At 43.5% G+C, this 14,813-nt stretch overlaps 1 protein-coding gene across 1 annotated transcript; it reads right to left on the bottom strand.

Annotated features, from left to right (window-relative positions):
* Positions 1–489: 489 nt before the first annotated feature.
* LOC121854330 (dual oxidase-like) lies at positions 490–12,724 on the bottom strand. Its single transcript, XM_042348927.1, has 13 exons — positions 12,512–12,724; positions 10,363–10,491; positions 9,895–10,015; positions 8,800–8,916; positions 7,302–7,412; positions 6,864–7,057; positions 6,299–6,401; positions 5,605–5,786; positions 5,143–5,246; positions 4,853–4,921; positions 2,860–2,990; positions 2,488–2,688; positions 490–653 (listed from the first exon to the last, which is right to left on the bottom strand). The coding sequence occupies exons 1-13, from the start codon at positions 12,707–12,709 to the stop codon at positions 505–507; spliced, it is 1,809 nt and encodes a 602-aa protein (XP_042204861.1). The 5' UTR covers positions 12,710–12,724; the 3' UTR covers positions 490–504.
* Between the last annotated feature and the right edge of the window lie 2,089 nt (positions 12,725–14,813).

The following is a 14,813-nucleotide window of genomic DNA, read 5'->3' as shown; positions in this document are numbered from 1 at the left end:
ACATTGATGTCTACAGTATAACCATTGTTCACTGTCTACAGTATGACACAGTAATCACTGTCACAGTATGACACATTGATCGCTGTCTACAGTATAACACATTGATCACTGTACAGTATAACACAGTGATCACTGTCTACAGTATAACATTGACACTGTCTACAGTATCATCGCTGTCTACAGTATAATCACTGTCTACACTCTACAGTATAACACGCTGGTATGACACAGATCACTGTCTACACAGTAATCTCTGTCTACAGTACAGTATGACACATTGATCACTGTATGACACATTGATCACTGTCTACAGTATGACACATTGATCACTGTCTACAGTATACACACATTGATCACAATACAGTATAACACATTGATCACTGTCTACATTGATCGCTGTCTACAGTATAACACATTGATCACTGTCTACAGTATAACACATTGATCACTGTCTACAGTATAACACATTGATCGCTGTCTACAGTATGACACAGTAATCACTGTCTACACTCTACAGTATAACACATTGATCACCTTCTTGTACTCACCCTTAGCCTTGTGGACATTTTCCTTGCCTTTTATGCTGGTGAAGACCTTCTTAGCTCGCTCCTTTGACTTAGTTTTGGCTCTTATGACGACAAAGGCTAACATGGCTGAGGGAGGAGAGAATGTCAATGTATGTGTGAGTTTCTCTTAACAAATCTCTCTGTCCACGTCATCCTAAACAAACACACACACAGTAACCCCCACCCACACAGTAACCTCCCATATACACAGTAACCTCTCCACCACACAGCAACACCCCCACACACACAGTAACCTCCCATATACACAGTAACCTCTCCCCCACTCACACACACCCCCACAGTAACCTCCCATATACACAGTAACCTCTCCCCCCACTCACACAGTAACCCCCCCACACAGACACAGTAACCTCCCCATATACACAGTAACCTCTCCCCCCCACTCACACAGTAACCCACACACACACACAGTAGCCCCCCACACACAGTAACCTCCATATACACAGTAACCTCTCCCCCCACATAGTAGCCCCCTACCCACACAAACACAGAGAGTAACCCCCCACACACACAGTACCCCCACACACACAGTACCCCCACACACAGAGAGTAACCCCCTCCACACACACAGCCCCCCCACACACACACACAGTAACCCCCCCCACACACACAGTAACCCCCACACACACAGTAACATATACACAGTAACCTCCCCCCTACACACAGGTAACCCCACCACACACACACAGTAACCCCCCCCACACACACAGAGTAACCCCACACACACACAGTAACCCCCACACACACAGCGTAACCCCCCCACACACACACATAACCCCCACACACACAGCGTAAACCCCACACACACGCACAGTAACCTCCCCCACCCACACACACACACACACACACACAGTAACCCCCACACACACAGTAACCCCCACACACACACAGTAACCTCCCATATACACAGTAACCTCTCCCCACTCACACAGCAGCCCCCACCCACACACACACACAGAGCCCCCCACACACACACGCACAGTAACCCCCCACACCCCACACACACACACACACACACAGTCCCCCACACACAGCGTAACCCCACACACAGTAACCCCACACACACAGCGTAAACCCCCCCACACACACGCACAGTAACCCCCTACCCACACACACACACACACACAGTAATCCCCACACACAGCATAACCCCCACACACACACACACACACACAGCGTAAACCCCCACACACACACACGCACAGTAACCCCCACACACACAGTAACCCCACACACACACACACAGCGTAAACCCCCACACACACAGTAACCCCCACACACACACAGTAACCCCCCACACACACACACACACAACCCCCACCCACACACACACACACAGTAACCCCCACACACAGTAACCCCCCCACACACACAGTAACCCCCCCACACACACACACACACACACACACACACAGTAACCCCCACACACAGTACACACACAGCCCTCACACACACAGTAACCCCCACACACACACACACACACACAACCCCCCCCACACACACACACACAGTAACCCCCACCACACACACACACACACACACACAGTAACCCCACACACAGTAACCCACACACACACACACACACACACACACACACACACACACACACACACACACACAGTAACTCCCACATATACACAGTAACCCTCCCCCCCACTCACACAGTAGCCCCCCACACACACAGTACCCCACACACAGTAACCCCCACACACAGTGACCCCCCCCACACACACACACACACACACACACACACACACACACACACACAGTAACCCCCACATATACACAGTAACCTCTCCCCCACTCACACAGTAGCCCCACACACACAGCACCCACACACAGTAACCCCCCACACACAGTAACCCCCACACCCAGTGCCCCCACACATACACACACTCACCCACACAGGCGCCCGCCACTATTGTGAAGGTTAAGATGTAGGATGTCTGGGAGCCATCGAAGTAGTCGTACGTCCCGGGGGGTGAGCAGCTATCCTTCACGGTATCCACCGGCGACAGGTAACGACAGGTGGTAGTGAAGTCGCCGAACAAGTGACAATCTTTCTGGTTGCTTAGAATTTGCTTACACTTTTCGCTGACACCTGTAATATAAAAACGAACACACACATCTCCCACTGACAAAAGCAAACTGTAGTCACAACAACAACAGATAACAAGAAGTAACACAATAAAAAGCAACTTCCCTTAATTTTAGAGAACGAAAACGGACACAGACTCATAGTTCGGTAACACAGGTGACGAGAAAGCCTCACTATTGTTTTCGTGGACGGCTGTAAAAGGGTCACTCTGGATGTCCACGTCTGGCAGTAGGTCGGTCACAGACAAAACAACGTCGATGATATTCACCTGCCGAAGACGCCTCCTCTCCTCCTCCGTGAACAGACTGTTGAAAGATCATCTATAGTAATTGGAACTATCACCAGAGTGGTCACTTGATGCATAAATGAAAGAGGGAGAGAGAAGGAGGAAAGGCACCAGTTCATAGTGTAAGGAATTCTGACGAGGGAAACAGGAACAAGGTAGTGTAGTAATCCTCCCTCTCACACTACCACTTTCACCCTTCTGTTCTTAGATTAATAAGTACAGTAAACCCTCTCAATAACGGACTTCTCAATAAAAAGAATGAATACCAACCATTTTTCTTTTACGTTTATTGCTTTCTCTTTTTATCTTTACTTTACGTTATACTCATATTTAATATTTCATAGATGTATTTCCTTCAAATTTATATTAATACAACTCTTCTGGGAATTTTCTCAAGAGACCTGTTTGTATAATTTAATGATATTCTTAAAACTCCTAAAATCTTCCTTCCATCATTGAATATTAACCTTTTCACCGCGTGTCACGCACTTGTCATTTTATTCTGGCTACCGCCAGACGATTTTATTCAGCTTAGGGTAACACCCTCCCCCCCCCCTTCTGAAAGGGTTAAAACCTATCTCGATTAAGTAAGAAATTTTGATTGTATAGAAGAATAAGAAAAAAGTAGTGTGTAGCATCTGTTCGTATGTAGAGTAGACAGGAGACAAAATAGAAGTTCGCTTTCATTCTCTGAACATTAAATACGGTTATAAAAGTGATAACAAAAATGAAATTTTGTGCAGTAGAAACCTTTAGTACAGTAGCTGCATCATCTTTATATTCTCTGAAATATCGCTTCAAAACATTGATTTTTGGCTATATCCCTACAGCTGGTTTTTGTCTATATCCCTACAGCTAGTACTTGGCTATATCCCTACAGCTGGTTCTAGGCTATATCCCTACAACTGGTTCTTGGCTATATCCCTACAATTAGTTCTTGGCTATATCCCTACAGCTAGTTCTTGGCTATATCCCTACATCTGGTTCTTGGCTATATCCCTACACTGGTTCTTGGCTATATCCCTACAACTGGTTCTTGGTTATATCCCTACAACTGGTTCTTGGCTATATCCCTACAGCTGGTTCTTGGCTATATCCCTACAACTGGTTCTTGGCTATATCCCTACAACTGGTTCTTGGTTATATCCCTACAACTGGTTCTTGGCTATATCCCTACAACTGGGTTCTTGGTTATATCCCTACAACTGGTTCTTGGCTATATCCCTACAACTGGTTCTTGGCTATATCCCTACAACTAGTTCTTGGTTATATCCCTACAACTGGTTCTTGGTTATATCCCTACAACTGGTTCTTGGCTATATCCCTACAACTAGTTCTTGGTTATATCCCTACAACTGGTTCTTGGTTATATCCCTACAACTGGTTCTTGGCTATATCCCTACAACTGAATTAACATTAATAATGAACTATCTGCTGGCTAACAGAATCAATACATTGCCATAAGGTGATTCAAAAGCTCATAATTCTGGGCTTTATGATCCCTGGAACCCCGAGGCCGCCATGAGCATCTCAACTCAGACCAAGTCAAACATCCATTTTATCTCCTGCTTCTTCTTTTCTTCTTTACGTTCATGACTTTGCTGCAATTGTTTAAGATTTCCTGAATTGCCAATTTATGAAAGGAATAGTTCATTTCTGCCATGTAAGCGAACCTGTCCTTCGGCAGATAAAAATCAGTCTTTGGGTCTGATTCTTTCAACTGAGTCACACGGTTCCTATATTGTAAATACTTGTAATAGTCTCATGACTCAAGGAATCGTCAGGGTTTTTTTACTATTATATTGATTCTGTTGTCTAATAAATACCATTTGTTTGTTATTGATGTTAATAGTAAGGTAAGGTGAGTGAGTGTAGACGTACTTGTTGTTGGTATTCTCAAACCAGAAACGATCAGCGTCTCGGATGCGCTCGAACTGATCCAGGATGACTCTGAGGACACGAGGCAAGATTAGCTGAAAACTGAGTTATAATGATCACTAAGACACTTCCTGCTGAGTGCATCATGGTGAACAAGGACTAATTCTTTAAATGAATAACTGATTTCCGGATGTTTTGATTACATATTAAACTCACTGTCCGGTTATCATATTCAATGAACTGACCGAATGGCTGTTTAAGCTTCTAATTGACTAACTGGATGACTGACTTACTTTGAGAACAGTTGTCCAGGGCCGTTTCTGGTTTCAAGAAGTCCACCTACCCAGATATCGACCTCGCCTGGGCTACCAAACACACTCTCAAGGCGTTTGATAACCTGTGTAAACATAGAAATTACATATGACTGCGAGCAAACATACCTTGCACACACACACACACACGTACAAGTGTATGTGTACCTGTATTTATTGTTTATCAAAATTGTATGTATACTTTATCACAAATTAACCTCGTAACGTAACTAACATGTCATCTCTTCCAAATAAATCGAGACTGACGAATTCTAAAGAAAAAGAAAACAAAAACGTTATCAATTGCGTGATACTTCCAAAATGTTTAAGACTTTAAGGAAAGACGTTGAGAAATAACATGATGTACCGTATTCCTTAAATATATAACATAAATTGAATTTCAGGCCCGCTGTAAAGAAACTACACATTATCCAAATATCTTACGTCTTCATCTACATCAGTGCCTGTTTTTCTCTTGAACTCATTTGAATTGAGGGACTCCAGCTGTTGTAGGCCAAAATGCTTCCTGGCGGTGTTGTAGTCTGGCAGCCCATGGTCTCGTCCGCGTTGTATATTGATAGCCATCAGGTCGCGCCGGGAGAACTCCAAGGGACCAAACACATTACCTGGAGTTACTCCCTATATTATAACATGTTGGAGTTGCTTTAGTTATGAGGAGTAGCTCATAATCTATGTTCGTGATTTTACTATCATCTACACTACATCATCAGCTACACTATCCTCTACACTACACCAACTACACTATCCTCTACACTACATCAGCTACACTATCCTCTACACTACATCAACTATTATGTGCCTGTATCTATCCCTGTGTCTACCTATCAATCTACTCATCTGTTAGACCCATAATTTCTTTAATATCAATTACTAATACAGATTTATATGTCATTATCTCTTGGTGCTTCTCCCTACTACGCCCTGCTGTTCTCACTTGGTTAACCTTCCAAGTCGGTCCTTCCATAACTTGTAATTTTCACAAGGTGTGCCCTCAACCCTCCCAAGTTGACCTATAGACACATAAGTATATCTCAGTTACTTCCCAGCTGCACTACAGACAAGTGTACCCTAAACACTTTTCCAGGTACATTTGTGGCGATTAAACTGTACCACGTACCTCTTAAATCTTCAACAATTACATGATCCTCCTTTTCAGAACCTTGGCTGCTTAGTCCCATCAAAAACTTTTCAAAGTTGCCTGGATCGCCAGTGAAAAATTCCTGAAAAAGAAAACCTTCGTGCTAGTAAAATATTCATGTTTTTTTCAGACTTTTAGAATTAGAGAGTTTATAAAGATCACCAAATACAGCGAGTTGGTCATTACAGATTAGTAGACGTCAATTTATTTAAGGCGATAAACATGATCATAAAATTTTTATTATTTTAATTATCAGTTGGGGCGTTGCCTCTCATTTTTTTATTCCTATATTGATTAATTTATGTATGCTGTTGGTGAATAATACAGATGTATTACATTTGAGCTGTTGATTGTAAATATGGGAACTGTAGCGCCAGTGTTTCATATATATTTGAAATCCTAAAGAAAAAAATCAATCTTGTCGTGAGAACTTGCCGACTGAGTTATATGCCCCTGAGGACCGCCGATGGGTTTTACCTGGAATCATCAAAAAGTACTGTAACCCGAAACGGCAAGAACATACCATGGAAGCACCAGCACCTACCGGAGAAAGCCAGAAAGAGTTGCAGGTCCTGACGCCTCCCACCTCTTCGCCATAGCGATTGAAGGACTTCACCCCGCATAAGTCTTTATCGCGTTCTCGCAGGTGAACGCCAGAGGTGACGAGTGTGTGTCCGAACCTCATGGCTGCTGACTGGAAGATGTGACTCACTTGTGGATCAGTCGTGGGTTTGTAGCCTACAAGGAAAAGAGAGGGTGTTAACACATGACTACAGTTCATAAAACAACACAACACTTTTCTTTAACCCAAATTTGTCTTTTAGTTTATACAAGGCTTCATGCATTAACACAGGGCTTCATGCATTAACACAAGGCTTCATGCATTAACAGAGGTTTTCGTCAACACCTTACTCCCTGTATTAACTGTAAAGATAAATCAGCAGTACACAATAACAGGGCTGTAGAACAAGGAACGACTCACCCTGGTATGGAGATAGCTCTCTGCGCATGTACTTTGGCAGCCAGTCATAATACACGATGGCCTGGTATGTGGCGATCACCCATTTTCTAGCCTCGTTGAAAATCTTCTCATCTGAGGAAATTAACAACGAAAAAAAAATTAATGAAACTTTAAGGGAGGGTAGGAGGAGGAGGAGGTGGTGTCCGTATATCTCATGTTATTTGAACCCTTTTTGACACCTGACACAAGCACTCCTTCCATGAATAAGTCGGACCACTCTGACCAACAAGGGGAAAAGGGCAGGTAACCCATGTGATCCCGTTATCCTGAACACTTATTTCCTTTTTGACGATTAATGAGTCGATTTATTAACTTCTATCTAATCTAATCCATCTAATGTATTTATCTCCGGACAGCAAAACTCGTCATCATAATTAGCTCCACCACCTCATTGAACTTTCTGACATACGAGAATCACTCAGCATATTTAAGTTAAGCAAGTATACTCTGACCCTGGCTTGGGACTGAAGTAGGAAACTACCACCATCCCTACACACACCCTACCACCATTCCTACACTCCCTATCACCACCCCTAAACACCTACCACCATTCCTATACCTCTACCATCATTTCTACACTCCCTACCACAATTTTTACACTCCTTACAACCATTCCAAAACACCTACCACCATTCCTACACTCCCTACCACCATTCTTACACTCTCTTCCATCATTCCTAAGCCTCTACCATCATTCCATCACTCCCTACCACCATTCCTACGCTCCCTACCACCATTCTTACTCTCCCTACAACTATTCTTACATCCCTACCACCATTCCTACACCCTCTACCACCATTTCCACACCCCCTACCACCATTCCTACATTTCCTACCACCTGCCAACGACCTCTTCCAGCGAATGGTGTCATAAAAAAGATGTTAAACTCTTATAGAAGGAAATGTTTCTGGACCACAAGAGTCTGCCATGGTCAGCCTTGTGTTGAGACAGTCGTAGTATGCATTAGAGATGTAGGGATGGTGGTAGGGGTGTAGGGATGGTGGTAGGGGTGTAGGGATGGTGGTAGGGGTGTAGGGATGGTGGTAGGGGTGTAGGGATGGTGCTAGGGAGTGTAGGGATGGTGCTAGGGGTATAGGTATGGTGGTAGGGGGTGTAAGAATTGTGGTAGGGATGTAAGAATGGTTGTAGGGATGGTGGTAGGGAGTGTAGGAATGGTGATAGGGTGCAGGAATGGTGGTAGGGGTGTAGGGATGTAGGGATGGTGGTAGGGGTATAGGTATGGTGGTAGGGAGTGTAGGGATGATGGTAGGGGTATAGGTATGGTGATAGAGGTGTAGGGATGGTGGTAGGGGTATAGGGTGCTGGTAGGGATATAGGATGTTGGTAGGGAATGTAGGAATGGTGGAAGATAGTGTAGGGATGGTGGTAAGGGGTGTAGGGCTGGATGTTGGCAGAGTGTAGAAGTGCCACACCATTACCTTGGGGAGCAGAGCCTTACCTGTCCACCTGGGATGTCTCTTATCCAAGTACTCAGCAATGTGGTTGTGCCAGCGATACCACAGAATACCGAAGGTGAGTATGAAGGGGTTCTCGTTACCCCGGGGGTTGCCAAGCTCTGCACGGGGAAGGAACACCATTTAATACACTCATGACTAATTGCTACAAACGCAGTTTCATCGTAAAAGAATACCTGAATTCAACATATAAACATCTAAGATCTTGTTATTCTTTTTCGATGACCCTTAATGTTTTTGTTTTATTACAAGGGACTTTTGGAATAGAATTAATTGATTATATATTAATTACAAGAAGATTTAATTGCTACTAAAACACATCTAAACTGAAATACGGATTTAGTACAATGTGAAAGGAACCTTAGAATCAAGAACGAGTTACATGATTCACTAATGGCTAAAATTTATCAGTGGTAACTCCGATTATGTGACAGTGAGGACTTAGGAATAAATTCATATATCAATACACCAAATATTAGATTCGGTAAAATGACTACAAGAACACATCTGATGACAGAGTATAATTATATCGTGAGTCTTCGAGTATTATATAACTGGAGCATCATGGGTGGTTCATTAACATCTACATACATTGATTAGTTGTTCTTGTGCTGCGTCATACTCGAAATAATAATGTGTAAGTTATTTTAGTAAGTACAGCTGAAATCCCTTATCAGAAATACCGAGTGTCTTTAATATGCAGACTAATGTTCACTGTGTACATTTCTGATCTCATAATAAGTCTACACTCAAGATGCTTTTAGTCTGAACCTCTCCTCGACAGCGGTAACCTTGACACAAATATTGGGAATAATTTAGAAATGAGACAGTTTTTAGTCTTTCGCTTACTGGGAGAAACACCTGTCTCTTACTGGGAGAAATACCTGTCTCTTACTGGGAGAAGCACCTGTCTCTTACTGGGAGAAACACCTGTCTCTTACTGGGAGAAGCACCTGTCACTTATTGATCTCATTTACATGTTTTGTTGATCACACCTTGAAGGAATTTTCTCGTCGCAGTATTTTTTGTTCTGTCTGTCTGTCTGTCTGTCTGTCTGTCTGTTGCAAGACGATACTTACTAAAGAACCTATCCACTTCGGCGGTGTAGCCTCTCCCAACATACTGGGAGTGGTTGAATGGGGGCGGGGGGTTGGCCATGGGTAGACGTTGCGTGTTCTGTGCCGGGTATCCTGAGCCGAGCTGCAACACGGAAGTCTTCGTTAATCTTGCAGCACCACACACACACACACACACACACACACACACACAACACAGCACCATGACACTCGCAGCTTCCTATGAATATTTCGCCGTTTTGATAATAGATAAACAAACATTAACGCTCGTACGTTCTGATGGTATAACGTGTGGCATTAGGGTCACACGTGAATTTAAAATAAACACGAAAATATGAGTTTAAGTAAGCGAGCTCTTACACCGCGCGCGCACGCCAAAAAAGTAACTCTCTCTCTCTCTCTATCTATATATATATATATATATATATATATATATATATATATATATATATATATATATATATAAATCACCTTATCGTTGGGGGCTAGTTTGCCTCGGGGGGCCAGGGTGCCATTTTCGAAAGTCCGAAGCACGTCAGCCCAGCCCTTGCCAGTACCGTACACCAACCCGCCGTCCAAGTATGGCGTGATCTCGTTCAGCTGCAACATCAAGTACCATGTTTATTATTATCACTGAGCAGGAAACAAAAATCATTTGATATCTGAACAAACGTTACTTCATGATTGTATGAACAAAAAACACGGATATATGAACAAAAATCTTGGGTTTTATCTCTGTTCACAAATCCGTTTCATGGAAATATGAGTAAAAATCATGGAAACAGTCACAACTGGTGGCATTGTTAATTAAAAGTAAAATTGAAAGAGAGGAAAGTGATAAGACAACAGTGGAACTATCCACTCGTACTAGCCCACATTCTCATCTTGTATAAAGCAATATATAGACTGAATCACACCACCCACGTGATTCACCGCTTCATGTAAATCCACTGCGTGTATTGAGTCGTCAACTTCACTATCGTTACTGTACTTTCACAATGACCTGAAATATTCACAGACCCCCACCACCACACACGCTTCTCAACACCAACTACCCTAATATATTTTTTTATGCAAAACTTTATTTATTGATGGTTTTTAAAGTTGTGGTACAGATTTATGCTCAAAGTGGTAAAGAGTTATCAGTTCACGGTAATTTGGAGAAGTTAGGTATGGACGTAAACATTACGAGACATTAATTCTGGGGTGTAGTGACGAGAATATACATACTGTACTTGCTATAAGGTAATGTTGTATAGTTTATAAGAGTATTGCTATTATTATTAGTAGTAGTAGTGGTGGTAGTAGTAGTAGTAGTATTGATGTAATAACTGTTATCATAATCGCTATTGTTTACATATATTATTACCATTACTCCTACAATTACTAAACAGTAACAACAAATGTCGGTGTATAAAGCCATTATCGTTTAGTCATTGATTCTGGTACAGTCGTCGTTAAATGACTGCTGTGATGTGGAAGACTCTTCTAAGATAATGTGTATTGGGGTGGTGAGCCTCTACAGTGGGCCCTCCTGACCTACCAGTGTTCACCGACCAGTAAAGGTATTCTTGCTTTGGAATTTGATTCTTGGTGTACTTTCATTCACCATCAAGACGCTCTTACTTGACTCCTGACAAGAGATGCCTCACTGTATCCGAATCTAGACTTACTAAAAGCCTTAACAGTTCGATTGAGACAGTGTGGATATACAGCACACTTTAAACAACACAATGAGTCTGTGTGGTCGGTACTGTATAGTAAAATTAGCTTCCCATTTAGAAGTGGATGGACTAGGCTTATCTCAGTATCAGACCAGAAACCCTTCGGATAAAAGGTGAGCGCTGTGTCCACTCGGCCGCCCTCCCCTTCATGTATTATAGTAAATTTTGAATAGCATGAATGTATTGTAATGCCCCCCCCCCCCAAAAAAAAAATCGAGAGAATATTAAATCTGTGACGTGCTGGGAAGGCAAAAGATGCCTCATCTTTTGCCTTCCCAGAATGTCAAGACTTTTTTCAGTAGCTACCAGCGATAGTTGTTATTGTAGGCAGTGAAGAGGCACTACAGAAACTGGAAAAGTGACAAAAATGTGAAGGAAATGGCAGGGGTGGATCCAGGGGGACCGGACCCTCCCTTTTCATCATAAAATTACAAGATTTTTTGTAATGCAGTATTGTACTCAGGCCTTTTTGTAGGCTAAAAAGTAATTGCTATTAACCTCAGAATATCTCCTAATATCAAGTGTACATGACCTCAAAATGCCCATGATATTGGCCAAAATTTTCTGGGGGGACTTGCATCCCCCCGCCCAAGCTGAGTGGACTCGCTATGCTCGCTATGTTGTTCCCCCACCCACAACTACCTGGATACCCCCCTTTTGATATTCCTGGATCCCCCCCTGAATGGGTTAAGAAATATTTCTTTAAAATTGGGATTAATAGTTGTTTCCAAATTAAAAATAAGTCCGAAAACAAGAATACTGTCATACAACCTTATGTCCGAATGAATACTACTAAACATAACTAGATAAGTTAAGTGACGTATACCTCAGTGTTGTCACCACTACAGATGGTTCACTACCTCAGTGTTGACGTACTAGTGGTCACCAATCCTCACCTGTTGGCGGGGGTTATTAGGAGAGAAGCCCGTGGTCTGGTCGTAACGCGTCCTCAGCACCGGGAGTTCCTTCAGGTGTGGGTGATCTGTGTGGTATCTGTGGTTCTCTTCGACCTTGATGTTGAAGTACTCAGGAGGACAGCCTGCACCTTGGGCGTCCAGTATCTCCTCCACCACCTGTTGCCCTGTCAACCACATAATCCCATCAACCACAGTGCGTCACCCAACTACCCTGTCTTCTACACTGTGTCACACTCTCCACCACACTGTGTCACCCTGTCTACCACAGTGCCATACTCTCCACCAAACTGTGTCACTCTCCACCACACAGTGTCACACTCTCCACCACACTGTGTCACACTCTCCACCACACTGTGTCACCCTGTCCACCACACTGTGTCACCCTGTCCACCACACTATGTCACCCTGCTACCCTGTCCACCACATTGTATCACCCTACTACTCTGTCGACCACACTGTGTCACCCTGTCCACCACACTGTATCACCCTGTCCACCACACTGTGTCACCCTGTCCACCACACTATGTCACCCTGCTACCCTGTCCACCACATTGTGTCACCCTACTACTCTGTCCACCACACTATGTCACCCTGCTACTCTGTCCACCACACTGTGTCACCCCTGTCCACCACACTGCATCACCCTGTCCACCACACTGTGTCACCCTGTTACCCTGTCATCCCTACCACTCTGTCCAATACACTGTGTCACCCTGTTACCTCTGTCCACCACACTGTGTCACCTTGCTACCCTACTACCCTGTCGACCACACTGTGTCACCCTGTCCACCACACTGTGTCAACCTGTCCACCACACTGTCACCCTGCTACCCTGTCCACCACACTGTGTCACCCTACCACTCTGTCCACCACACTGTGTCAACCTGTCCACCACACTGTGTCACCCTGTCCACCACACTGTGTCAACCCGTCCACCACACTGTGTCACCCTGCTACCCTGTCCACCACATTTTGTTACCCTACCACCCTGTCCACCACACTGTGTCAACCCGTCCACCACACTGCATCACCCTGCTACTCCTCTCACTGGTATATTTTGACCACAAAATATTACAGTTTTTACTGTGGGGAGTACTGCAGCAGAATATGCCTTATTTCCCTGTTCATGACGTTCGGCTTCAGTCTTGGCTCGGATATTCATCAAATGATAGAGAGGAGCATGGTCCTTGGCTACTTACAATAAAACTGCTTCTGACTGCACCATAGAGAACAAGTGGAGCTATCGAGTCCCATGATCGTTCTGCAGTCTTCTTCAGGTTGACTAAAGGCCTCAGCACAAGGGTCCCAAGCTATTGATTTCCACGGCCCCCAAAACGCCGAGCAAATATGACACAATGACGGCAAAATCCTTTCTCTTTACTCACTACGAGTAAGGTTGGAGATAAGAATGCTGGAAACTACGTTTTTTGCCCTTATCAACTACAGGAAAGACAAAACTGCTATCTGGAATCCATTATTTTGCGATACAGTATGTGCAAAATGTTACCCGAGTCTGTTGGAGGATTGTCAATAAACAAAACAATGTTATTTGCTTACGTCTTGTTCAAATACAATGAGCTTCTATTCTCGATTATTTCACTGCTAAAATTCTGTGACAGAGTTAGAGCAGGTCTCACAGCTGGTAGAGTAAGTGCAGATACACCCTGCTGAGTTACCACCCTGCCTTCCCACAATAAAAGGCAATATGTGAGTAATGTGCATTGTAACAGCACAGTAACTGTCCCCCACGTGATTTTGATTTATTATGAAAGCTTCCTTTGGCAAAATGGGTGGGGACCGGGCCACCCCCTTACCTGCACCCCAGGCTACAACAATGTACTCAGTTTGTGTGAATTATTTTGGTGTTTATGTGGTTCTTGTGATGCTGCAGTTAAGACGTTTGGAGTGGAATGGTTTAGTGACCACCTGTGTAAAGTGCGGTGCCAACATCTACAGTAGATAAGTGAATCTTTCAACGTTTCCTCTGACTAACCACCTCCGGAGCTCGCTACATACATTGGTACTCGGGAAAATGACACCAGAAAAAATGGCACAATTTTCACACTAGGCAAAAACGGCTCAACAAATTTCACTTCGAGCTCACGAACCACAAACCAGCTAATGAGCTACGGCGTGCATAGGCTAAATTAGTTTAGGTTAGGTTAGGTTGGGTTATAAAATTTTAGCGAAAACATATCAATAAAAATTAATGTGCCAATTTTTCCAAGTCTGATGATTATGTCAATTTTTTCGGTGTCATATTTTCCTATTGCCATTTTTT

This window comes from Homarus americanus, unplaced genomic scaffold (genome assembly GCF_018991925.1).
Source record: "Homarus americanus isolate GMGI-L3 unplaced genomic scaffold, GMGI_Hamer_2.0 scaffold54443, whole genome shotgun sequence".
Classification (NCBI taxonomy): Eukaryota; Metazoa; Arthropoda; class Malacostraca; order Decapoda; family Nephropidae; genus Homarus; species Homarus americanus.
Note: the sequence above shows the minus strand (reverse complement) of the source record. Positions and strands in the feature narration are given on the sequence as shown.

Coding starts and splice junctions, on each gene's coding strand:
- LOC121854330 (XM_042348927.1), bottom strand. CDS start 12,709: ATGTGGTTGACAGGGCAACAGGTGGTGGAGGAGATACTGGACGCCCAA. Junction 4,922..5,142: donor CCTGGACAACTGTTCTCAAA/GTAAGTCAGTCA, acceptor TCGTGTCCTCAG/AGTCATCCTGGATCAGTTCG. Junction 654..2,487: donor AGTGGCGGGCGCCTGTGTGG/GTGAGTGTGTGT, acceptor CTCCTCCCTCAG/CCATGTTAGCCTTTGTCGTC.